This window comes from Neophocaena asiaeorientalis, unplaced genomic scaffold (genome assembly GCF_003031525.2).
Source record: "Neophocaena asiaeorientalis asiaeorientalis breed wild unplaced genomic scaffold, Neophocaena_asiaeorientalis_V1.1 scaffold177, whole genome shotgun sequence".
Taxonomy (NCBI): Eukaryota; Metazoa; Chordata; class Mammalia; order Artiodactyla; family Phocoenidae; genus Neophocaena; species Neophocaena asiaeorientalis.
Genome location: NW_020172779.1, coordinates 7901080 through 7926455, shown reverse-complemented (window position 1 = coordinate 7926455; position 25376 = coordinate 7901080). Strand labels below are relative to the sequence as shown.

Below are 25376 nucleotides of genomic sequence, written 5' to 3'. Positions count from 1 at the left end.
CTATAAAATACCACCCACCCCCGAAAAGGAGAACCATTGAACAGTTCTTTGGACTTCATCTTCAAAAGTAGCCAAAGAATTCAAGTGACAGGTTACCCCAGAAAATCTTTTGCAATCAGTGAACTTACGGTATAACTAAGAACATTCAGAATACTACACACAGAGTTTAGATGATCTTGGTATAGTGGTAGGACAGCAGTGATTATAAAATGAAAGTAACATGTACATGCTCTGTTGGGGGAGACTAAAGGGAAAGAGGTGTTCGGCCTAGAAAAACATTTCTCAGTGGATTTCCTATGAAGTCAATGTGTCTTGGGTTTAACTTTGAAACAAATTAAAAAATTTAAAAACTGAAAAAAAAAAATACAGCCAAGAAGCTAGTAAGATGCAATACTTGAAGTCTGGGATCATTAGATCATTCGTTCTTTCAATAAACATGTGTTGTGCACACGATTTGCTCCCTGCCTGGCTACCCACCCTCCCGTCTCAGGCCACACAGCAAGCTCTGCTGCACGCTCACGCGGCCTCGGCGCCGTGGCTCGCATCCCACTCATTCTTGCCTTGCAGTTTTTCAGATACTCTTGCTCCAGATGTCCTCTTGGCCAGCTCCTTCTCTTCACTCCAGGCCCAGCTCTTCAGAGGCACCTTCCCTGGCCACCCTACATGAAGGAGTCCCTTATACATCATCCCTCAAATTTTCTTTGTAGCACTTAACATGGTCTAAAACTACCTTGTTCGTTTACTTCCTTGTTTATTATTTGTCTGCCCACTAAAACTGAAGTTCCATGAGAGCAAGGATCTCACCTGTCTTATTTATCACTGTATCCTCCACTCTGAAAACAGCCCTTGCTTATAGCAGGTACTCAATAAGTTTTAGTTGAATCAATGAATGTACCTACGATAAAAATTTACAGAATATGGGAAATAAATGAGCAAGCTTAACATGGTAATATAAATTAATAAATACTTGAGAATTAGTGGGCTGGAACTCATAACAGTAATGGAAGGGTATGCTTTGCTCAAAAGAAACCAAAAGAGATGGAAAAGGAGGAAAAGCAATATTTACAAATATCCATGGAAACTGAGAAAGGAAGGTCAGAGGTAAACTGCTTGGGTAAGAAAAGGAGAGGAAGAGATGTGATTTCATCATGGAAGATATTTTACACCTGCTAAGCCCTGTTATTCTCTATCCTAGCACTTCGCCACAACCTGTAATTAAATAATTTGCTTGCTTACATGTTTATCACCTGTCTTCCCCACTTTAATTTAGGCTCTTTAAGAGCAGGGACCATGGGTGGTATCCTCAGCCCCTGGCACAGAGCAGGTCCTCAACAATATATTGGGTGGCGCACAGACTGCAGAAGTGAGTACTGTGGACCAAGTGTTTCCCTAGAGGACGAGGGGACAGTGGACAGGGGAGAGAATTCTGTGCAAATAGCTAATGATTAATCCATTCAACAAACATGGAGTGAGGGCCTACTGGGTGCCAGACACTGCTCGGTGCTACACACAGAGAGAATGACGCAGTCCCTGCGTAGAACGAGCTCACAGTCTCCTGCAGGTGATGGACAAGTGAGCAAGGGCCAAAAGGTGAGCTTGGACAAGAGCTATCCAGGATGAGAAGCGCCCTGTTAGAGGAAAGCACGTGGCACTATGTGAACCCAGATAGGGGCCATGTAGCCCAGACTAGGGGATCAGGAAAGGCTTCCAGGGAGTCAGCCAGATGGAGGGCACTGGGAGGGACTTTCCTGACAAAGGAAATGGTGAGCCGAAACCTGGTAAGCAGGGAAGGTTGCAGGATGAGGGAAAGACTCAGGGAGAAGAATCTGGGAGGCGGAATCTGGGTAGGACCAGCCTGGGTGTAGAGCAATGATTCAGTTAAGGGGATGGGGAAGAGGGGGGCGGGGATGAATTTTCGGGGGTGATGCACGTGTTCATCACCTTGACTTTGGGGAAGGTTTCACAGGTGTATACTTATATAAACTCCTCACTTTCAATGTGTGAAGTTTACTGTTCCTCAATTATACCTCAATAAAGTTGTAAAAACTAAAACACTAAAATAATAACAATGAAACAGTATTGGTTAGGTTGGCAACAGGTTGTAGATGGCTTTGATTGCCTAGCTAAGGGGTGCGTAGTTAGAAAGGTGTCAGGCTTTTTCAAAGCACCTCCAACATCTCCTTTGGGCCAGGGAGGAAAGTGCTAACCTCAGACACCCATCCTTGAGGGCTGGATAAGAACTTCCTCAGGCTCCCTCTTGCCTCACAAAGGTCTGTATTTCTGGACAATTCCAGAAGTGCTCTGAAGACAACCAGTCTTCCCACCTTTGATTAAAGATGATATTTTGGTGTTCTGCAGGGGAGTGCCTTTGAGAGGCAGAGGTGGAAATTGAGAGGGGCCCGATGCTGGGAGGGGCGTGAAGGACTGCAATTGCTAAGTACAATTGCTAAGTGAGAACAGTCCTGTCCCTGGAAGCACCCCTAAGAGTGATGTGCTCAGGGCCTCCCAGCCAAGGCCAAGGCAAAGATCCCAGTGGTTGTAAATCCTGTAGACTACGCATGTATGTCTATTTGGCTTCCCTGTCACCTCCCAGCCCCACAGCCTCTTCTGAGCAACCAGCAAAGCACCAGAGCCTTCAGCTCTTTGAATGGAAATAATAACGTCTAATTCAGAGAGAGAGAGAGAGAGATTGTGAGGATTAATTAAAATAAAGCTATAGCACAACCTAGTTCGTCACAGATGCTCAATAAATGTTCTCCCCTCCCCTACTCATAGAGAGGACATGAACATGTGACTTACAACTGAGAAATGCTCCTGTCTGCTCCTTCTGCCATTTCTATCCATGCAACAGGCATTGATTGAGCTGCTCTGGGCCAAGCCCTGTCTGGGGGCTGAGTTTACAAGAGTGAAAAAGACACAGTCTCCAATCTCCAACAGTCCACGGTGTGATTAATGCCACAGTGGATAGAAGCATGGGGAAATTACAGGAAAGAGGAAGGCGGGCTGCCTCGAGGAGGTGATAGCTATCTTGCCTGGGGAAACTCAATCACACCCCTCTATCTAAATTCAGATTTTTATGGATACAAATATGTAGAAATCAACTTTTATCACCATCCATACCATTTTAGATGCTTACAGAATTTCCATCTACTCCCTAACACCTGGCATTTCCTAGGTATGTAAGATGTATTTAACAGTTACAGAGTGCTCTCCTCTTTTAAAAAAGTATTCCAGGGCCTATCAATTGAGGTGGTGGTTTACAAGCTGGGGTCCCAGACCCCGGGTCCTCAACAGTGATAGGGGTCTTTGAGCTGTTTTCATTATTGCCAAAGAGTCAACATCAATCACGTTTAACCTTTCCTCAGGCTTCCCAGGGTCCTTTGGCAGTTACTTCTTCACTTTCATAGAATCCTAACACACAGCGAGGCAATGCTGATAGGCTCAGGCTGGGCAGAGGCTTGGATTGGCTGTTATACAGGATTTGGATTCAATTATTTTTGTAAAGGAAAATGAAGCAAGCATTGGTTAATAAATGCAGTTTTACTGCATACACAAACCCTCCACTACTCTGGGGGAAAATAACTAAAAGGGTTCTTAGTGGTAAAAAAGCTGGAAACCCCTTAGCTCAGGAAGCCTGAGTTCAAAGGGCAAAGAACTCTCTTTTACCCGTAAACTGCCCTTCCGTGACTTCCTGACCATTTCCGGAAAATATCTACCTCAGTTAGTTGTTGGGCCAGGAGGTCAGACCTGGGGGCACCTCAGAACAAGAGAGGGTGGAAGTTCCAAAACCAAGGAGCCTTCAAAAAGAGAAAGCTGAAAAAAATCTCCATGCCTGCCTTTGCTTTTCTCTTTGCACTTGGAACAGGAATTTTGAATGAACATGTATTACTCACTCGCTGACAGGCACCTTACATGCATTATTTTAATCCATGCCCACTTCACGGATCAGGTCACACAGTGGGCGAATAACTGAACCAGGACCACGAATCCAGACAAATCTGGTGCTTGAGGCCCTTTGACACTATGCTGTATTGCCTTTTGGTAGGACAAGGGCATATTAGAATTAGGGCAAATAGGTTTACCTTCTTTAGACGTCATTGCTTCTCGGTGACAATATTATGGATACCTTTTTTCCTTCACTTTTCTATAAGTTCTAAATTTTTTCTAAGAACTTTTTCTTAATGGCTTTTCTATGGATGGATTCATCAGTAGTTAATGTCTGGAGGCTGTTCTGGTGGAGCTTTCCACCAAGGATATATGAGCTGCTTCTAGATTTGGGGAGTCATCAGCAGAGAGACGGGTTCTGAAAAATCGGGGAGTGAATTAGGTTCCCCTAGGGTGAATGTGTGGAGTAGAAATTTGGGTTGAGGAAAGAATCCTGGAAGACAGTTGGTGGAAGAGGAGCTGGTGAGAGTGAGGAGAAACAGGAGGAAAGCCAGAGAAAACCTCCATGTCTATTACCTTCTGTGTAATATGGCACAGTAATACTGTGCTGTGGAATACTGGCCGGTGTTCTGTCAACAATCTCTACCTTCTTGTCTCAAGGAACATCTTGAAGGTATAAGAATTCTAGTAAATGTTGGTGTTAGAATTCTGGGATTTAGTGTTTTTCTAGGCAGAATTAATGCTCCCTGATGGAGTCCCCAGAGTAAATCTCCATGTCCTCTGTTTTACAAGTGCGTGAATTACTGTACCCTGGTCTTTATCATTGGTGTGTCTCTTCTATGGAGACACGGGGGTATTACTGACTCAATTCTTTTTTTCCCAGCTCTTTGCCACGTAATAATTGATCCTGAGCAAGATACGTAACCTCTCTAAGCCCCGGATTTTCATGAGAATCATCGTGCCGTTCAGAGGTTGTTAGGAAAGGATACAGTAAAATGGAAGTAAAAAAAAAAAGTGCTTAACACAGTGCTAGGAGTATGGTCAATAGTGAAAAACTGGTACCTACCAGTTTTGAACAGCTACCCTGAGGCTAGTGCTTTTTGATGCGTGCACGTAAGGATCGCTCTGTCCATCTCCAGTAACAGAGAAGTCAAGTTCTGTCCTTGCGTCGTGAACCAGATAAAATCTCAGCTCAACGACTCCCAACTTGCCGTGGGCCGCCAAGTCCCGGTCTGGCTTCCGCCCAAAGACTACAAGTCCCAGCATGCCGCTCGCTGGGCCTCGACGGCCCCGCCCCTTCCGCGTTGGCCCGCACGTGGGCGCCGCTCTAGGCACCGCCTCCTCTCGATGCTCCTGTCCTGGGCGCGCAATGGAAACCGGCTACTGGTTGCTTGGCGGCGAGTTCGAGGACTCGGTGTTCGAGGAGAGGCGGGAGAGGCGGCCTGGACCGCTTGCGTCCTACCGCGCCAAGCTCTGCGAGCCGCAGGTGAGAAAGCGGGGCCTCTCGGCCTCATCCCAGCCCCCGGGCCTCGCGCTCCCGGGTCCCGGCCCGACAGCGCTTCAGCGCCCCAAGGCCGCGTGGCCTACCCCCGAACCCAAACTCTCCCGGCACGAGTCCTGCGTCCACGCGGACTCCCTGGTGTCCCTTCCCCTACTCGAGCCGCAGCCGGCTGGGCCCGGCCCCCTCTGCCCCCGAGGGAATCCCCGCGCCGTCGCCCATCAACTCGTACCTGGCGTTCGGCCTGCCTCCCGGAGGCTCGCTGGCCTCACGCCCCTGCTCTAAAATCTGTAGTAGCTCCCGTGGAGCTTCACTGCTTCTGCTGCCCGGCAGTCAGGGCCCCCAGAAATCCAGCCCCCGCCCACTTTTCAGACCTCAGTGTTGTCTGCTCCCTGAACCGTGACGTCCCACCCACGGGCCTGCCCTTGTTCACTGAGTTCCCCCTGCCCATGTTAACCCCGTTCAGATGGTCACAATCGTTCAATTACAGACATTTCTCAAGGCGCACCTTAAATGCCACCTCCTCCAAGAAGTCTTTTCTGATTCCCTCTTCCAACCACATATTTTTGTTTTGACTCCTTTTCCCTCTTTTACCTACTAAAGCAATTGTCAGTATCTCATAAAACTCTTAGACCCAGAATGCTTAATGATCACAGGAGCGTGCGTGCTTAACTTTATGTCCTCCACAGTGCCTGGCAGTTTTTGTTCATAGTGGGAACTCTGTGAATATTTTGAATAAGTAGAGTATTAACCTGGTATTCTTTCATGTGTGTAAATCTCATCTCACCAATAATAATTCTTTTCTATCAGGTAGTATTCCAGGCACTGGGCAGGGTTCCTTGACACGTATTGTCTGATTTTTCCTTAAAACCCTTGTACTTACAGATGTCAGGCACTCAGAAATTACTGAATTGTATGTTTGCTTTATTTCACTTACATTTTCTCCTTGCCACATGCAGTCTTTCAGAGTGACCTTTAGTACTTGATCGTGTAGACTAAAAGCGGGGAATGGGCTTTCAAAGTCATGGGGTACCGCATTAAAAAGCCACGGGTGTGAGATAGGACCCTTGCGTTCCAGCGTTGGCTTTACCAGTTGCCTTTCAAAGTCAGTTCCTTATTTGTCATTTGAGAAAAAATAATGTTTGCTGGCTCACAGGTTTATTGTGAGAGTAGAATGAGATAATACTTCGCCAGGTGTGGTATGCTGTATACTTATAAACTAAAATTCCCAAATCACTTGTCATTAGAATTTATTTAGTAAATGGTAACTGCTCATAAATTCAGGCCCCATTCAAGTCCTCTTGGTTTCCCCAAGTGTAAAACCAGGAGTTTGGGTTAGAAGATCTCTGTTCCCTGCCTATTTGGTGTGGGACCAGGTGTTTTGCCTTACCAGCACTTCCCTTAGTCTCACCCTTGTTCACAGCTTTTCCCTCCTACTCTTACCAGAATGGGGTATTTAAAGCCATCCCCATCTGCGCTCTTGAGTTTGAAAGCCAATTTTGCTTGATCATTTCCCAGTAGGATGATGAACATTGGATGGAGGTTTGCAGTTATTCAGTTATTGTTCAAGAAGTTGGGATTGGCCGATAATCTAATAGAGTATGTGACTGGAGAGCAATAAAGTGCAAAGGAAAATTATGGGTTCAGTATATAGGCTGTTGTTGGGTTACACAGTACTTCAGGGAGAACAGAAAAACAGTGGTTGCTAGCTTTCTCCACAATGATGAATCAGGCTAAGGAGGGAAACGATTGCTAATTAACGATATTACTAATTAACAGGGGGGCAGTGATACCCAAGCAACTCTTTTAGAAATAGAACCAAGAAATTTTGATGTGATGGTGGAGCCATCACAAATGCAGTTACGTTTGAATTAGTAATAGTGTGTAACTGACTTCATTCAGCCTCAGTGTGTTTTACTCTGAGTAAAAGGGAGGATGGGGGACTTTCCTGAGGTCACAGTGGTTGAGAATCTGCCTGCCAATGCAGGGGACACGGGTTCAATCCCTCATCTGGGAAGATCCCACATGCTGCAGAGCAACTAAGCCCGTGTGCCACAGCTACTGAACCTGCGCTCTAGAGCCCGTGAGCCACAACTACTGAAGCCCGCGCGCCTAGAGCCTGTGCTCTGCAACGAAGAGTAGCCCCTGCTCGCTGCAACTAGAGAAAGCCCATGCACAGCAACAAAGACCTAATGCAGCCAGAAATAAAAAAATTTTTTTAAAAAGGTGGGAGGGGAGGAGGATGAGATACTTCTTTGGAGCTGGAAAACTGGCACACAGTGCTTCTCGTAATTCGTGTTTTCTCATCTTAATGTTCTTTATGCAATAACAAAAAAGATCTTTCTATCCATAGGGTTTAAATCAGTAGAAAAGTGAATAAAATATTCCAGATGGGCATTTCCTGAGACTTTTCTCCTATAGCACTTTGGCATTTGATTGCACGGAAGCCACCTTTCAGCCTTCATCTCTGTTTCCTCTTTGCGTCGATTCTACTTTTGGCTTTTACACTTTCATAATAGCACTATAATGACAGTTCTTCTTTTCTATGTCCTCTCCATAAAGAGTTGTCAATCCCTAGTCCACCCACCCTAAAAATTTCTCTGCAGGAAAACATCTCAGTCTAAAGAACCATCGTGAACTGTGCTAGTTAAATGTAGGTTCCCAAGCATCACCACCCCAAATTGGAAATGCTATAGATAAAAGCATATACTTTTGTGTTTTAGTTAAGAGGTGTTGTATTATTGGTATATTTATTACTTGTGATAATTTTCATAAAAACTGGGCCACCATTAAAATTGTCATTCTTCTTTGTCAGATGTTTTCCTGAGTCTTATCCTGAAGAATTATGTCTTTTTTGAGGTTTAATCAATTATATATGGGAAATTGCTTCTGAGTAGGGAGTGGAAAAGTGTAGTTTCATTCTCTGTAACATGCTGTTTTCACAATTTCTAGTGGTTTTATGAAGAAACGGGGAGCAGTGATGATGTTGAAGCTCTGACTATCCAGAAATTCAAAGGGGACCTGGCCTACAGACGGCAGGAGTATCAGGTAGAATTTAACATATAGAAGATTGCACTACTCGAAATGGGCTTTTGTTCTGTCCATTACAGTATATTTAAATAACAGTATACTAAGTTATGAGTGTGTTGTTTGTGAAGATGAATTTAATCTTTTGTGATATGTGTTTGTAATCTTAGAATCCCAAGTTTCTAGCTCTGTATAATTTGTTTTGTTTCCTGTAACTCCAGTATAGAGAGCTTGTTGGGATCCTTGTAGGTCTGTTTCCCCAGGTTCTGTATCTCCTAATTATGTGGGAACCTCTAGCACAGATACCTCATGGGGCCACAGGAACAAAGCACCCGAAAATGTGTAAGAAAAGGAAAGAACTAACAACTAGATTAGATGTCAGCTTGCTTTATTTAGAGACTTCATGTCATCTTCACAAGAGTCCTGTTGTTATTTTGCTGAGGTGAAAAGGTTATACAGCAAGTTAGTGGCAAACCCAGGATTCAAATTCTGGTCTTTTGGGCTCCAGGATGCTTTATTTATAGTCTCCAGCCATTTTTTCTCTACCTTTCAGAAAAAGAGTACTGACTAAGTGCTCAAGTCTTCCTTTAGTTCATTGTGGGGTCAGTTATAACATTACCTTCTGCCTAGGAAACACGTCACCCCCATGACTGAATTCTTTTTTCTACTGTGTTTTCTGCCTTTCTTTTCATCCCTTCCCTTCATTTTCCTTTATTTAACAAATATTTGCCAGAAAGCACTGCAAGAGTATTCCAGTATCTCAGAAAAACTGCCATCTACGAATTTTGCCATGAAAAGGGATGTCCAGGAAGGCCAGGCTCGGTGTCTCGTTCACCTGGGAAGGCACGAGGAAGCCCTGGAGATTGCTACAAACTTGGTGAGTGGTTTCTGTGCGTGTTTCCATTTGCTTCCCTAGGATGGCTGAATGGTTTATTTTGTAAAAAACAAAACAAAACAAAAGACAACTTGTTGCAGCTAAATCTGTGTGTTTGGTTAAGCAGAAGAAAATTGTCAGTGGTGGAAGAACTTTATTATGATGAACAGTTTGGAGGTCTAGACATAATCATTTGCTTGTAATATTTTTTCCTGTGTTATGCTCAAAATTTTTCATTGCCTGAAAATCTCACTTGCAAAGGTTTTTTTTTTTTTGGCTGTGTCGGGTCTTAGTTGCAGCATGCAGGATCTTTCATTGAGGTGTGCGGACTTCTCTTTAGTTGTGGTGTGCAGGTTTTTTCTTTCTAGTTGTATCACACAGGCTTCAGAGCATATGGGCTCTAGTTGAGGAGCGCGGGCTCAGTAGTTGCGGTGTGTGGGCTTAGTTGCCCTGCGGCATGTGGGATCCTGGTTCCCCAACCAGGGATCTTGAACCCACATTCCCTGCACTAGAAGGCAGACTTTTTAGCACTGGACCACCGTGGAAGTCTCACTTGCAAAGGTTTTTACTCTTGTTAGGAGTAAATACTCAGAGTGGAAGGATTATGTGATGTGTTTTCTTCTTTAGGTGTTTTGCTGTTGTTTAGATTTTTATTTTCCAAAATTTCTACAATGAACATATATTACTTTTATAAACAGGAAAAAAGTTTACCAAAAAATGACTAAATATCATACTAGGCCAAGCTTAATCCTTATTATTCTTAAATGGAGTCTGCAGAATTTTTTTTAAGGAATTTAAATAAAAACAGGTTTTTTTGCAATTCTATATCCTGCTTGTTTTTGTTTTCAGATTAAAGCACCTACAGTTTTTAGTGTAAATTTTATATGGGACAAGTCTAAGTCGACCAGTCCTAGGTTATAGATGACCAGTTTTCTTCCTCAGAGGGACTTAATGAGGCCCTGAGGCTCTGATCTTGAATCCTGTGGATCTCGTTGACCAGAGGTCAGCCTGAAGTACGCAGCCAATTGAGTTGTCCTCCTCAGTTTCATTAACTAAGAGAAATCGCACAATTTGCTTGCCGGGGTTCATTGCATAGGACCTCAGCCTCTTGCAGTGAGAGGAACCCTTGGTGGTAATTGTCTTCGGAACATGGAAAACAGCTGTGTTTTGTTCACTCTTTTTCTCCCCTCTACTAATTGTGGGTTAATTCTTAAGCTGGAAGATAAGATTACCCTGTTAAGGAAGCACATGGCATGAACACAGTGAACTTGGCGGGGTTTAATAGTGTTCAGTCTCCCTGGTCTGAAAATTAACAGCAACTTCGGTTCTTTCAGTTGCTTTTTCTAGACATCAGTCACCCGTCCTTCGTCACTGTTCTGCTCTCCCATCGCCTCTCTCTTCCTCACATCACCTGCATATCACTGTTGTGCTTTGTCTCCCCCCCCAGACCACCGAAAGCAGTGACAGGTAGGTTAGTGTCGGGGGCTGGACTGGCTCTCTGGTTCCTTCTAGCTTAGTGAGTCTCTGCTGTTGTGGCTCAGAGAAGGATTTGTTGCCAGCAGATGCCATCCAGAGCTTGGGATGCTTACCAGGCAGGAGGAAGGACCAGTCAGAAGACCTTCAGCTCCTCTGTCAGGACTTTGAGAACTGGTCCTTGGGCTGCGGGCACCCTGGTGGGCAGGAGTGTTGGGGAAGAAACGGCAGCATAGGCTAATAGGTCTCACCCCTTTCTTTGGGTCTCTTCACATGATCTCAGTGCAGCCTGCCCATTTGCATGGTTTTCTCATTTCCTGATGCCCTGTGTTTTGTTTTCTTTTTCCCCACTTGTAGGTCCTCTTCTTGTTACTCGCTCTGGCCCGTTTCTGGGTTTTGTCCCAGTGGTTATTGCCCCCTCGTGCTCTGGAGTGGGCAGGTCATGACCCAGCATTGAACAAAACACAGTGAGTCTTGGAGTGCCCAGCAGGATATGAACACTTTATGCTCACAACTTCTACTGAAGTTTATTCACCTCTCTTGTTAATCATTTTTGGATAAAATTTGTAATGGAACTTATTTCTTTCTTTTTCTTTTATTTTATTTTGGCTGCCAATGCAGCCAAAATTTTGTTCTTCGTTGCTGCGTGCAGGCTTTCTCTAGCTGCGGCGAGCAGGGGCTACTCTTTGTTGCAGTGCACGGGCTTCTTATTGCAGTGGCCTCTCTTGTTGCAGAGCACGGGCTGTAGGCTCGCGGGCTTCAGTAGTTGTGGCACACGGGCTTAGTTGCTCCACATGTGGGATCTTCCCTGCCAGGGCTCGAACCCATGTCCCCTGCATTGGCAGGTGGGTTCTTAACCACTGCGCCACCAGGGAAGCTCTGGAACTTATTTCTTAAACAAATAGTTTAAACATCTTATAGCGGCTGATAGGCTCATGTGATAAACTGTGGTAAGGAAACTGCTTTTTGACAGTTACTGACTTTTTTTTCCATTTATCACTTCACAAACATTTATTTCAGTCTTACCATGTGTGCAGTTCTGGGTTCGGTGCTAAGGAGACAGAAAAGCACGTCCATAACCTGCCCATACATTGCTGACCTAGTGTCTAGTGGGAGAATCCTAAGCCAGCTAACACGCGTCAGCTCTTCTGAAGTACCTTTTTTCTGTGACTTCTAGTGGGACCGATTGTAGCTCTGCTACTTACTAGCTGTGTGACGTCAGGCAGCTTATCTGACTTCTCTCTTAGGACTCAGTTGCCTCAACTATAAAATGGGGATAGTGATAGAGTCTATTTGAAAGGATTGTCATGAGGATTAAATGAGTAAAGCACTTAGAGTGGTGTCTGGCGTATGGTGAGCACTCTGTAAATGTTAACTCTCGTCGTCGTCATTGCGTTATAGAAGGAGCTGCCGTACTGCGCACACAGACTCGTTTAAATGGAACTTAGTTTCCAGAGAGTTCTTTACTAGCTAGGCCATCAAAACCATGGTCTGCGTGCTCCACCCTACCCCACCACATACTTGCTTCCGCAATCTGAAAATGTTTGTAAACAGTATAGAGCGCTATAGACTGTAGAGGAAAGGTAGCGTTTGCTGTAGGTAGTTTATACGTGTTGCTTTCACTATTATAAATAAAAAACATAAAGATGTATTGCTCAACAGTTATTAGACATCTGCTATGTCTGAGGTGCTGTGCTCTCTACTAGGAATTCAGCATTGAACAAAAACTTCTGGAACTTAATGGTCTCTGGGGAAGGACAGAATACTGAACAATAGTAATAATAAAACCAGATCAGATCTGTCATCGGGAAGGTATAGTATGACTGAATAGGTTACATGAGGCTTTATTTCCTGTCTTTTCACTCAATATATGAATATTTAGAATCCTCCTCAAGCTTTCACTCACCTATCAGCCAGTTTCTACGCGGGCCTCTCACTGTTGTGGCCTCTCCAGTTGCGGAGCGCAGGCTCAGCAGCCATGGCTCACGGGCCTAGCCACTGCGCGGCATGTGGGATCTTCCCGGACCGGGGCATGAACCCGTGTCCCCTGCATCGGCAGGCAGACTCTCAACCACTGTGCCACCAGGGAAGCCCCATGCTGGGTAGTTTTACTCATATTTCTTGCTCAGTTCTATGCAGGGGCTTGATCTGAATACTAGTAGGCCAGGTTTTCCTTAGACTTAAAATGAACTGAATCTCTACAGACTTTAACTTAGAAAAAGGAGGCTTGTTTCCCTAACCCACGGGGCTTTTGCCATTTGGCAAGTTAGGCAAGAGGTGATGGCTCTGATTAAGGAGACTTGAAAAGGATTTTCTGATCAGAAGGAAACCAAGCAATCCCCTCCAGCCAGAAATAATTGGCCCTGCTAATAGTTACCAGAGAGGGCATTTGGATTCAGTTATGCATCACGAAACACTGAGAGCTGCAGGGCCATCCTGTTTAGGATATCTACGCCAAGTAAAATTTGGAAATAGAGTCCATTTGAATCCGCAAGGAAATTACGATTTGGATTTTTAGAAAGCCTGGAATATTAAAATGGAACCATTAGCACAGGGTATAAAAAAGTTGGCTTGAGTCTTTCAGATATATGGCTGAAGACAATAAAGATTATAATACAAATGGAAAATAAACTGACACAGAGGTTTTTGGTGCTGAACTTTGCCAGGCCACTATCACCTGGATTATGTGACTGTTGTGACATTAGGGTGTTTGGGAATGACTGGTGATTATTTTGTTAGGTTAGTTTATATTTCTCTAGGTTTATGGTTTTGAACTGAGATCTATTGAACAATATTTAGTTCACCCTACTTGTGTGGCTACTTGTCATTTATAACATGTACAACTTGGATTTTTAGGCATCTTCATTTTTATATGGGAAACATTCCATAGTTTAAACTTCCTAATCTTTTTTTTTTCTCCTTAGGAAAATAAGGCAACTAACACAGACCATTTAACCACTGTGCTCTACCTCCAGTTTGCTATTTGTTCAAGTTTGCAGAACTTGGAGAAAACAATTTTCTGCCTACAGAAACTGATTTCTTTGCATCCCTTTAATCCTTGGAACTGGGGCAGATTGGGAGAGGCTTACCTGAATCTGGAGCCAGTGCTTGCAGCATTGCTTGCGTCATCTCAGAAACAGAACAGTTTCACCTCGAGTGACAAGGCTATCAAATCCTCTTGTCCCCACTCAGGAAAAGACTGTCTTTTGTGTTTCCCTGAAATGTTGCCCGAGAGCTCTGCGTTATCTGTGGAAACGAGCAGTGGTAATAACCAGAAGAATGAGAAAGCTTTAAAAAATATTCAAAACTGTATGGCAGAAGAGAGAGCAGCAGTGTTGCTAGAAACTCAGATGAAAGCCTGTGCCTCTTTTATACGAACCAGGTAAGCTAAGAGTGAATTAAACACACATGGTGCTAAGCTCAGAGTAAAGGTTTTATTTTTCTAATTTTAAGCTTCTAAAAATTCTAGGCCACACACTTAGTATACGTTTTTAAGATTTTTCCCATGGTCTAGATAGAATCCTTTGAATGCATCCTTTTAGCATGTAAGATTTAAAAACAAAACTATGTTTGCTCAAAAATACAACTTGTATCATCACTCAAGATAAAAGGTTAAAATTGGCAGCCATTAAAATTAGGAAAGAAAATTAAATGTGTAAAACATTGACAAAGGGGGAAGCAATACATATATATATATATTTTTTAACATCTTTATTGGAGTATAGTTGCTTTACAATGGTGTGTTAATTTCTGCTTTATAACAAAGTGAATCAGCTATACATATACATATGTCCCCATATCTCTTCCCTCTTGCATCTCCCTCTCTCCCACCCTCCCTATCCCACCCCCTAGGTGGTCACAAAGCACCGAGCTGATCTCCCTGTGCTATGCGGCTGCTTCCCACTAGCTATCTATCTTACATTTGGTAGTGTATATATGTGCGTGCCACTTTCTCACTTTGTCCCAGCTTACCCTTCCCCCTCCCCATGTCCTCAAGTCCATTCTCTGGTAGGTCTGTGTCTTTATTCCCGTTTTGAGATGGAGATCTCTGGGAGATTTCCGCCGTTTGATATTACGTGGAGCTGGTAGGTCTCTTGTGGACCAGTGTCCTGAACTTGGCTCTCCCACCTCAGAGGCACAGCCCTGACACCTGGCTGCAGCACCAAGAGCCTGTCATCCACATGGCTCAGAATAAAAAAGGAGAAAAAAAAGAAAGGAAGAAGGAAGAGGATAAAATAAAATAAAGTTATTAAAATAAAAAAAATAATTATTAAAGAAAATTTTCTTAAGTAATTAAAAAATGGACAGAACCCTAGGACAGATGGTAAAAACAAAGCTATACAGACAAAATCACACACAGAAGCATACACATACACCCTCACAAAGAGAGAAAAAGGGAAAAAAAAATATATATGTATCGTTGCTCCCAAAGTCCACCTCCTCAATTTGGGATGATTCATTGTCCATTCAGGTATTCCAGAGATGCAGGGTACATCAAGTTGATTGTGGAGATTTAATCCCCTGCTCCCGAGGCTGCTGGGAGAGACTTACCTTTCTCTTCTTTGTTCTCACAACTCCCTGGGTTCAGCTTTGGGTTTGGCCCCGCCTCTGTGTGTAGGTCGCCTTCAGGCTTCTATTCTTTGCTCAGACAGGACGGGGTTAAAGGAGCAGCTGATTCCATGGCTCTGGCTCACTCAGGCCGTGGGGGAGGGAGGGGTACGGCTGCAGGGCGAGCGGGCAGCAGAGGCCGGCTTGCCGTTGCATCAGAGTGAGGTGCGCTGTGTGTTCTCCCGGGGAAGTTGCCCCTGGATCCCGGGACCCTTGCAGTGGCGGGCTGCACAGGCTCCCAGGAGGGGAGGTGTGGATAGTGACCTGTGCTTGCACACAGGGGAAGCGATATTTTAAAGAAGGAATTTTTCACTCACATTCCACAGAAAGCTACCGAAGAAGGAAATCTGCTCGTGTGTTCAAATCATTATTAATAACACAAATAAACAACGTTTAATTCATTCTACAGGGAATTCCCATGGTTCAGGGACTCCCATGGTTTTGGATCCATAGTGTATAAGAGTTTAGGGAGAGGGGAGAGTACACTGGACCAGTTCTGTAATTTATGAGAGAAACAGACTCTCTTAGGTCTCAGATAATACCAAAAAACATAGCATTGGGTTTTGTTTTGTTTATTTTTATTTTTTTTTAACTCTGAAGAATTCAGGAAGTATTGATGTTAACAGTGAGTCTTACTGAAAAGCGGTATCTATTTGGCAGATTTTAAACTTCCTTCAGCGGATGTTTATTTAGCATTGCCTATATCACTTTAATTCAGAAGTGCATTGAACGACATCTGGGTTCCAGGCACCTGCTGGGGCCTGGGATCATAAAGATCATCAAAAAAGAGTCCCTTTCCTTACACTACTCAGTGTATTGAGGAAAACATATGAGCAGTCGGTGACCGGCAGCACAGGTGCTAAACAGTGTGTCAGTGGCAGAGAACCCTTCAGGGACCAGTACCTGGGAGCTGTGCAGAGTGGCAGGAAGAAGGACCTCCACAGATGGAATGGGGCTCTTGGGAACATTTGTCAGTTGTGTAGATGAATGTACTCGATGCTGTGTATACATTATTTCATTTTAACCCTCACCACTCTCTGGGGTACATGTTGGGATCCCAGTGTACAGACTGGGGAGCTGATTTGGAATCATGCCCAAGGTGGCGCAGCTGTGAAGTGCTGCCAGGATCTGGACCCAGATCTTTGACTCCAGAGCCTGTGTTCTTGCCAGGGTATCTTGCGAGAGAGAAAGCACGGCCCAAGGAGTGGAAGGGCTGGTGTAGCATGGTGGTGTCACATGGTCCGGTGCAGTGAGAGCAGCTTTGGTGGCAGGAGACCGAGAGGTGGGCTGTGGACCCCGAGACCAGAACAGTGTCATGAGCAGGAGGCAGGACCTTGGAGTCAGATCCCATTTTAAGGGACCTAATAAGTCGTTGTTATTGAGGGAATTAGCCTGGACTTTTGTGCTTGCTTGCTCACCGTCTGACCTTCAGCTCTCCGATCTCCAGTTTCCTCATCTTGACAGACGGAGAAATGGGGGAAATGCCTACTTTGTAGAGTTGTGAGGTTTAAAGTATCTGAAGCGCTTATTGTAGTATGCATTGTGCGTAAACATTTGGTAAATGTTGTACATCTGCTGTTTTGTTTTTATTAGCACAAGGTGTTAAATGTCATCTTAAAGAGTTTGGTCCTTATGCCGAAGGTCTGAAGAATATTTAAATGTTTAAGTGGTGTGACAAGAGTTCTGATTTCGAGGGAGATCTGGTGGCTAGGAGGACGTATTAGAGGAAGGAGTTTGGATCCAGGGACACAAGGGAAGGGGCTGTGGACCAGTCAGTGGATGGTGCCGAGGCCCTGACCTAGCACAGTGCGCTGAGAATCAAAAGGGGAAATGGATGGCACTGAGGATGGAACAGACAGGACTCGGTGACGAGCTGAATGTGTGCGTAGGCCAGGGTGGGGAGGGGAGGACAGAAGAGTCAGACAACCCTGAAGAGTCTGCCTTGTGGGTGAGGGTGGATGGTGGTGCCTCCACTGAGACAGGACAGGGCTGGAGAGCAGAGCGGATCGAGGGTGGGAATCCCGCTGGAGTTTTCCATTAGAAGTGGGAGCTGAGCTCAGAAGAAGGGAAGTGTAGAGGTTGAGCTCCAGGAAAGATCAGCGATCAGATGGAGTGAGAAGAAGCTTTGAAGGCGAGAGGTCTTGTGAGACCTTTGAGAAGGCACTTTCAGCAGCCATGCGGTGACAAGGCAGACTGCAGAGGACTGAGGGTGAATGAACATGAAATGGAGGCAGCAAGGGTAAGCTGTATTTTCAGGTAACTTCAGGAGCGCGAGAGAGAAAGCAAGGACATAAAGAGGCCACGCGTGTAAGTGCCTCCAGAGGCCAGGTAGGTGAGGTGAAGAGTCAGAGTGAAGGCCAGTGAGGTCATGTTCTTTTATAAAACTCCAGCGGCTTCCCATTGAACTTATGTAAACTGCACGTTTCTTTCCGTGGCCTGCAGGGGCTTATGTGAGTTGGCCCTGCCTGTCTTTTTCTCCTCTTTCACTACAGTTTGTTTTCTTCTTGGCTGTGTTCCGGCCACAGAGATCTTCCTGATTTCCAGACTCGGCAAGCTGGTTCTTCTGGCAGGGCCCCCTTCCCCTGGCCAAGCCCTCTTCGCGCCGTGTGCCTGCGGCTGGCTGCTCACCATCTGAGCCTTAGCTTGAGTGGTAGCTCAGAAAAGCTGTCCGTCACTGCCCCGTCTGAGGTGGACGCTTCGTCCACCCTGTCTTGAATTTTTGTTTCATAGTCTTCGTCACTGCCTGAGGTGATCTTATTTGCTTGTGCTTTGCTCTCCTTCTGTTCCTTGAGGCAGAAACCTGTCTGTTTTGCTCACCAACGTCCCTCAATGCCTAGAGTAGCGTGGGGGGCGTTTCTCAAGGCAGGAAGTGAGTGAACAGGAGAGCTGAGTGCTTCTGGACGCGTAGCAGTGAGGCCTGAGGGGAATTGGAAAAATCTGCAGTCAGCATTTTAGAAAATAGAGAAGAGCAGGAGGTGTGGGAGGAGAGAAGAGGAGACCAGGCCAGGACCATGACGGGGAGACCGGGGTGAGCCAGGTGCAGAGTGGCCTTGCGAGGGCCGTGGAGGGGATGGCCCTGCTGTGGGTAACGGAAGCGTGCTAGAGATCCTGTTAGTCCTTGAGGCCCAGGGAGATGGAAGGGTCGTAGAGCACCGACTTCAGAGAGCTACATCCTGACACTTCTGGGAGGAGCCTTTGATGGGGAGGTTTGTTCTTTTCACTCTGCATTGTTTGTGCTTTTCAATCACTTGACTTCTACAGGAAGCTCTTTTGAGGCTTGCTCTCTAAAGATTCCTTTGAGAAGTTTTGGTCTATGAATTTTAGAAAAGATAACTCTCCAGTGTAAAGTTGGGCAATTTGTTGAGAGTAAGGAGCTTTCAGGATTCAAATGAAGGTGAGGACCTTCTCTTTAGCCGAGTTGGACTCACATCCAGCCCAGTTCCAGTGCTATGTATGAACATGTCCTCACTGCTGTCCTTTATGTGAGCCTACACATTGGGACTTTCTGTTTTTCAGGCTTTTGCTTCAGCTCGCCCAATCTCAGCAAACATCGTTTGCTTTGGAGAGGAACTTAAAGACTCAGCAGGAAATTGAAGCTAAAATGAAAGGGTTCAGCTTCAAAGAAGACACTTTGCTGTTGATAGCAGAGGTGAGTGTGTCCTCTAGGGTTTATGTGAAACAAAGTATCATAGATATTTTTCCTGGCTCCGAGACCATTTTTTAAAAAACAGGGCCAAATTGTGTCTTCTGAAGGACTTCTGTCTCCCTCCTTTACGTGCCTTTTGATCACTTAACCCCCGAAAGCGGCCTCTTCATCCCCTCTGAGCAGTAGCGTGCTGTGAGGCAGGGGCTGTGTTTCGTTTACTTGTCAGTGCTTGTTAGTACCTGCCTGCTTGAACATCAGAAATGCCCAGTGATTTGTGAATGCTGAATAAATGAATGAATGAGTGACTTGACATTTGGGCAGCTCGTTTGTCTGTTTTTTCTCCTGTTCATCCTCAGAACAGCCTGTGGGATGGGGGGAGCTGGAGTGAGGCTCATAGAGGCTGTGACTTGCCCTAAGGTCAGATTTTAAGTGGCAGAGCTAGTTTGGAACCCATCCAGCTCCAAGTCCATTTTCTTTCTGCTCCACCCTGTTACTACTTTGATGGTTGCAGAGAAATTCAGATGTCAGGTTTTTTTTTTTAACTTGGTCTGTGGCAGTTTCTCTCTGAACTCAGAGAGTGATTGCTGGAATAGATAGCTCTGTGGGGCCCCCCAAAAATTTAAAAATGTCTTTTCAGCTAGATTTTAAGTTCCTTATAAGTGAGACATCCTTACAAGGTGTCTTAAACATCTTCATATTCTTCCCCATGTGTGACTGGAATAGTAGTCCTCTGCCTGGACAATGCATGGGGAATACCTGCATTTAAAATAGCTTTTTAAAAAAGAAATGTCTGGGCCCTCTTTGGATGATAATGTGCATTTCATTTTGTGCTGTTACTTTTACTTAACATTGTGACATGAGCATGACCCTGTATCCTTAAATATTTCTTAATTACATACTTTTTTCTTTTTATAGTTGTTTTATTTGAATTAGGGTCCATATAAGGTCCACATACTGTGTTTGATTCTTTTGTCTCTTACATCTCTTTAATGTTATAACAGTCCCCCTTCCCCCTCTTTTTTTTTTTGGTGATAAAAAATACATCTAACATAAAATTTGCCATCTTAATTGCTGTTGAGTGTACAGTTCAGTGGCGTTAGTTACATTCACGATGTTGTGCAACCACCAGCACTATTTCCAAAACGTTTTCGTCACTCCAAATAGAAACACTTTAACCCTACCCCAACCTCTGGTAACCTCTAATCTGCTTTTTGTGTCTATGAGTTTGCCTGTGCTAGATATTTCAAATAGTGGAATCATACAATATTTGTCCTTTTATGTCTGGCTTACTTCACGTAGCATAATGTTTTCAAGGTTCTTCCATATGTATCAGAACTTCATTCCTTTTTATGGCTGAATAATATTCCATTGTGTATGTGCACACACACACACACACACACACACACACATCCTATTTGTCCATTCATCATCTGTTGATGGGCACTTGCATTGTTTTCTACCTTTTGGCTTTTGTGAAGAATACTGCTATGGACATTGGCATACAAGTATCTGTTTGAGTTCCTGATTTCAGTTCTTTTGGGCATCTACCTAAGAATGGAGTTGCTGGGTCATCTGGTAATTCTGTGTTTAACTTTTTGAGGAACTGCCAAACAGCATTTTGTTTTATAGGCTGATATTTTTACCTACATTGTGGTATGATCATGACTCTGTATCCTTAAATATTATTTGAGTGCATAATTCTTAATGACTGGATAGTAGTCCAGTTACAGCTTTCGATGAGCTATCATTTATTTGCTTAACTCCTATATTGGACATTTAACAAATATTCAGTACCGACTTTAATAAGTCTTTGCAAAAAAAAAAATCAGTTTTTGTGTTTGTTTTAGAATAGATTACTGGAAATAGAATCACTGGGTTAAAGTATATAAACATTTTAAAGCCTCAAAGCATGTTTCCAAATTGTCATTGAGAAAGATTGGTTCCGGGAATTCCCTGGCAGTCCAGTGGTTAGGACTCTGGCTTTCACTGCTGAGGGTTTGTCCCTGGTTGGGGAACTAAGATCTTGTAAGTCACGCGGTGTGGCCAAAAAAAGAAAAAAGAGAGAGAAGAAAGGTTGGTTCTGTTTATATATTCTCCAGCAGCATAGGAGAATACTGATTTTCCTTCTCCAAACCTAGGTATTAGGTTGAACCATGTGAAATTGTCAATATTCAATCATTTTGACCATAAAACCAGAATTTTATATTGAACAACTTAATATTATTACTTTTTAAAATCTGTACTTTCATTGGTAAAAATAGCGCTTTTTAATATTACTGTTTACTTGATTACTAATAAAATGAACAATTTTTTCACACATTCATTGGCCATTTATATTTTGTGAAATACCTAGTCATGCTTTTTCTTCGTTATTTATGTTTCTGCTTTTCTTATTAATTTTAAGAGCTCTCTCTACACTAGGCTTACTAACCTTTTATATGTTGTTTATATAAATACTGTACTTATAAATACAGTATTTCAGTATTTTCTGAAGTTTATGATACTTTTGATATATAGAAGTTTAAATTTTTATTTGGCCAAAGACTTCTGCAGATTTTTTGACACCTGTGAATGATATACCTGCCAAGCCTGCTTTTTGGAATATTGCATTGTTTGAGTATTACTGTTATTCAATTCTCTTTTTTTTTTTTGTGGTACGTGGGCCTCTCACTGTTGTGGCCTCTCCTGTTGCAGAGCACAGGCTCCGGACGCACAGGCTCAGTGGCCATGGCTCACGGGCCTAGCCGCTCCGCGGCATGCGGGATCCTCCCGGACCGGGACACGAACCCATGTCCCTTGCATTGGCAGGCAGACTCTCGACTACTGCACCACCAGGGAAGCCCCTCTTTTTTTTTTTAATTAAAAAAAAAACACTTTTGGTGTTATACCCCAGATTTTAAAATACTGTATTTCATTGAGTCCAAGTAGTCATCAGTCATTAAGAGACATAATTATTTGATGTACCACTAAAAGAAAAACAAGATGCTCTTTACACTGTGATATACCAGTGGGTATAAGATACTTCTTGATTTCAGAAATGTTAAAATACAAAACCAAAAATTGTCTTTGAATTGATGAAAATAACATGCCTTAATAAATCCTGACAGTTGCTTGCTGTTCATCCTGTCAGCTCTAGCCTCAAACAATAAGTAGTCTTTGAAGATTTAAAGCCAGTGGAACCTGTTCTTTGAGTGGGTTTCTAATCCATTATAATTTGAGTATTCATGGACACATAGGACCTCAGGGTTTGTAGGAAACCTAGGGACCATCTAGTCCAAATCCAAGTGACAGATTCCCTCTACAACATCCCTGCCAAATGGCTCCCTAACTTTTCATGCCGAATCATGGGAAATGTTTTGGGACCTAATTTTAGTTCACTGTCCTTACCAAAGATGGGCTGATCACTTAGCGAGTTCAGATGCAAGCTTCTTACAAACTTAACTTTGTGGGTGTCTTATCAAAGAGAAGCTAACGCAGAACCTGGACCTGGATCTGACCAGTAGGGAGCAGTATTGTGCCTTTAGAGTGTGGGGCATGCTCTTAAGTCCCTGAGGTTGCTGTGGTAACCTTTCTGGAGGGATGGAGTCTCTCTGGATCAGGGAAGTGTGGACTTAGCTACTTGCTGCTCGACTGTTTGCTGCCTTTGACTTCTTTGGAGAACTTCTAAGAGAAGGGATCTGTGCTCTCTACACAGCAGCAGTTACATTCTGTGCAAGCGCTGCTTTTCTGTCGTTTACAAGGAGGGAGGATCACTGGTGGTGCATTTCTTGTGAACTGCAGATGCTCCATATGACATAAGAAGGTTAACTCTCGCTCCCTGTAGCCTGAATGGTACTGCTGCCATGCTAGTGCTTTGGTGATTTGTTTGCTCAGGGGAAGATGAGACTGGAAGTAGGGGATGTTTTACAAATGTGGTCTTGGATCACTGCTTCTGAATAAACATCCTTTCGATATGTTGAATTGCTAGAGTTGTCACCTGGCTGCTAAAGAAATCCTGTACGAAATCATTTACACTTGATAAATAGCGTGGTCTTCATCCCGTCATTCCGTGTCTGCTTCCCCTGTTACTGGGACAGGGTTGGTTTTTTTTTTTCCCCTCCTACTGCAGGTTATGGGTGAAGATATCGTCCCAGAAAAAATAAGAGATGAGGTTCACACAGAGGTGAAGTGTGTTGGCCCTGCAGCCCTGACTGCCTTGGTGATCGCGTCTTCGAAAGAATTTGAAGACAAGTGGTTCAGAAAGATCAAAGACCACTTCTGTCCCTTTGAAAATCAGTTCCATACAGAGATACAGATGTTGGTTTAGTGGTCCCTTTAAAAACAGAACAAAACATCTTGTATTAATTGTGCTGGTTTACTTCAGACAGTATCCACTGCTAATCATGGAATATACTGAATTAAAAACAATTATTTATGTCTTATAAAAATAACTTCTCTCCCAGCTTATTTCTACTGTGTTCAGTTTTTTGGTTTTTTGTTTTCTTTTTAGATTTTTGTCATTCACTTACATGAGGCCTACTGCCCCTTTAGAAGATAATCTGTTGGGAAAGTGTATAAAAGAGACTTAACAGATTTTATTGTCTTTTAAAAACAGTTATTATATTATAATCAGTGATGTAAGTATTACGTTGTTTAGGTAAATTCATCAAGAATGACCAAGAATGCTACAGTGTGATAGTAAACCATTTCCAGGAAGGGTGCGTCAAGGTCTGCGAAGGCTCTGAGACTTTACCACACCTGTCAGCCCGTGCATTAACCTGCCAGTGTCATAGATGCTGCAGGAGACTTGATTACTCGTGGCCCAGGGAACAGGATAAGCTTCAGCATATTTGTATCAGTTCCTTTGCCTCCAAGTCCCAAGGCACGTGACACATATGAGCCCAAACGAAAGAGTGTACGTGCAGTGGGGTGCGTTATAGGAGAGGAACCCTGAGCTTAGGAGACACAGATCCTTTATAACGAACAGTAAGCAGGCCTGCCCTGTGCTCCAGGGGAGAACACTCTCTTTTTTAAGGGTGTTTGCTTTGCAAGCATTGTTGAGAAGATAGTCTGGAATGAAGGGCTGTAAGTGCCTTGCTCACAAGATGTACAGAAACACGAGACCCATGGAGCTCTGTCTCAGGTGATTATCCTCTCCTTTCAGCCACATCATCTTCAAATGCAAAAGGCTTACTTGAATTATCCAGGGTGGAAGAGCTCCCTTATGAGAAGTGAAATTTAGTAATAGACCAAAAACTTCATCAAGTGTTGTCCCACATAACTTCTTTTTTCCCCCATGGCTAATATTTTATTTTCTTTAAAAATGTTTATGGGCTTCCCTGGTGGCACAGTGGATAAGAATCCGCCTGCCAGTGCAGGGCACATGGGTTCAAGCCCTGGCCTGGGAAGATCCCACATGACGCTGGGCAACTAAGCCTGTGTGCCACAATTACTGAGCCTGCGCTCTAGAGCCTGTGAGCCACAACTACTGAGCCCACGTGCCACAGCTGCTGGGGCCCGTGCGCCTACAGCCCGTGCTCCGCAACAACAGAAGCCACCGCAATGAGAAGCCCACACACTGCAACGTAGATAGTCTGGAATGAAGGGCTGTAAGTGCCTTGCTCACAAGATGTACAGAAACACGAGACCCATGGAGCTCTGTCTCAGGTGATTATCCTCTCCTTTCAGCCACATCATCTTCAAATGCAAAAGGCTTACTTGAATTATCCAGGGTGGAAGAGCTCCCTTATGAGAAGTGAAATTTAGTAATAGACCAAAAACTTCATCAAGTGTTGTCCCACATAACTTCTTTTTTCCCCCATGGCTAATATTTTATTTTCTTTAAAAATGTTTATGGGCTTCCCTGGTGGCACAGTGGATAAGAATCCGCCTGCCAGTGCAGGGCACATGGGTTCAAGCCCTGGCCTGGGAAGATCCCACATGACGCTGGGCAACTAAGCCTGTGTGCCACAATTACTGAGCCTGCGCTCTAGAGCCTGTGAGCCACAACTACTGAGCCCACGTGCCACAGCTGCTGGGGCCCGTGCGCCTACAGCCCGTGCTCCGCAACAACAGAAGCCACCGCAATGAGAAGCCCACACACTGCAACGAAGAGTAGCCCCCGCTCGCCGCAACTAGAGAAAGCCACACACAACAACGAAGAACCAAAAAGCAGCCAAAAATAAATAAATAAAAATAAATAAAAACGTTTATGCCTTTGTAAATTATTATGATTACATTTCAATGTTATATTCTTTTTGTTAACATTTTTATTGGAGTATAATTGCTTTACAGTGGCGTGTTAGGGTTTCTGCTTTATAACAAACTGAATCAGCTATACATATACATATATCCCCATATCTCCTCCCTCTTGTGTCTCCCTCCCA

The 25376-nt window shown here is 44.0% G+C and overlaps 1 protein-coding gene across 2 annotated transcripts; it reads left to right on the top strand.

The window, feature by feature from the left end:
* Positions 1-4813: 4813 nt before the first annotated feature.
* On the top strand, positions 4814-23452 carry CUNH8orf76 (chromosome unknown C8orf76 homolog). Of its 2 annotated transcripts, none has more exons than XM_024741276.1 (6): positions 4814-5371; positions 8336-8431; positions 9144-9287; positions 13682-14139; positions 18882-19014; positions 23120-23452. In XM_024741276.1, the coding sequence occupies exons 1-6, from the start codon at positions 5150-5152 to the stop codon at positions 23315-23317; spliced, it is 1251 nt and encodes a 416-aa protein (XP_024597044.1). In that variant the 5' UTR covers positions 4814-5149; the 3' UTR covers positions 23318-23452. The 2 variants fall into 2 exon arrangements, with proteins under 2 accessions (XP_024597044.1, XP_024597045.1); XM_024741277.1 differs by having other exon boundaries at positions 5227-5371; positions 23088-23294.
* Positions 23453-25376: the final 1924 nt, after the last annotated feature.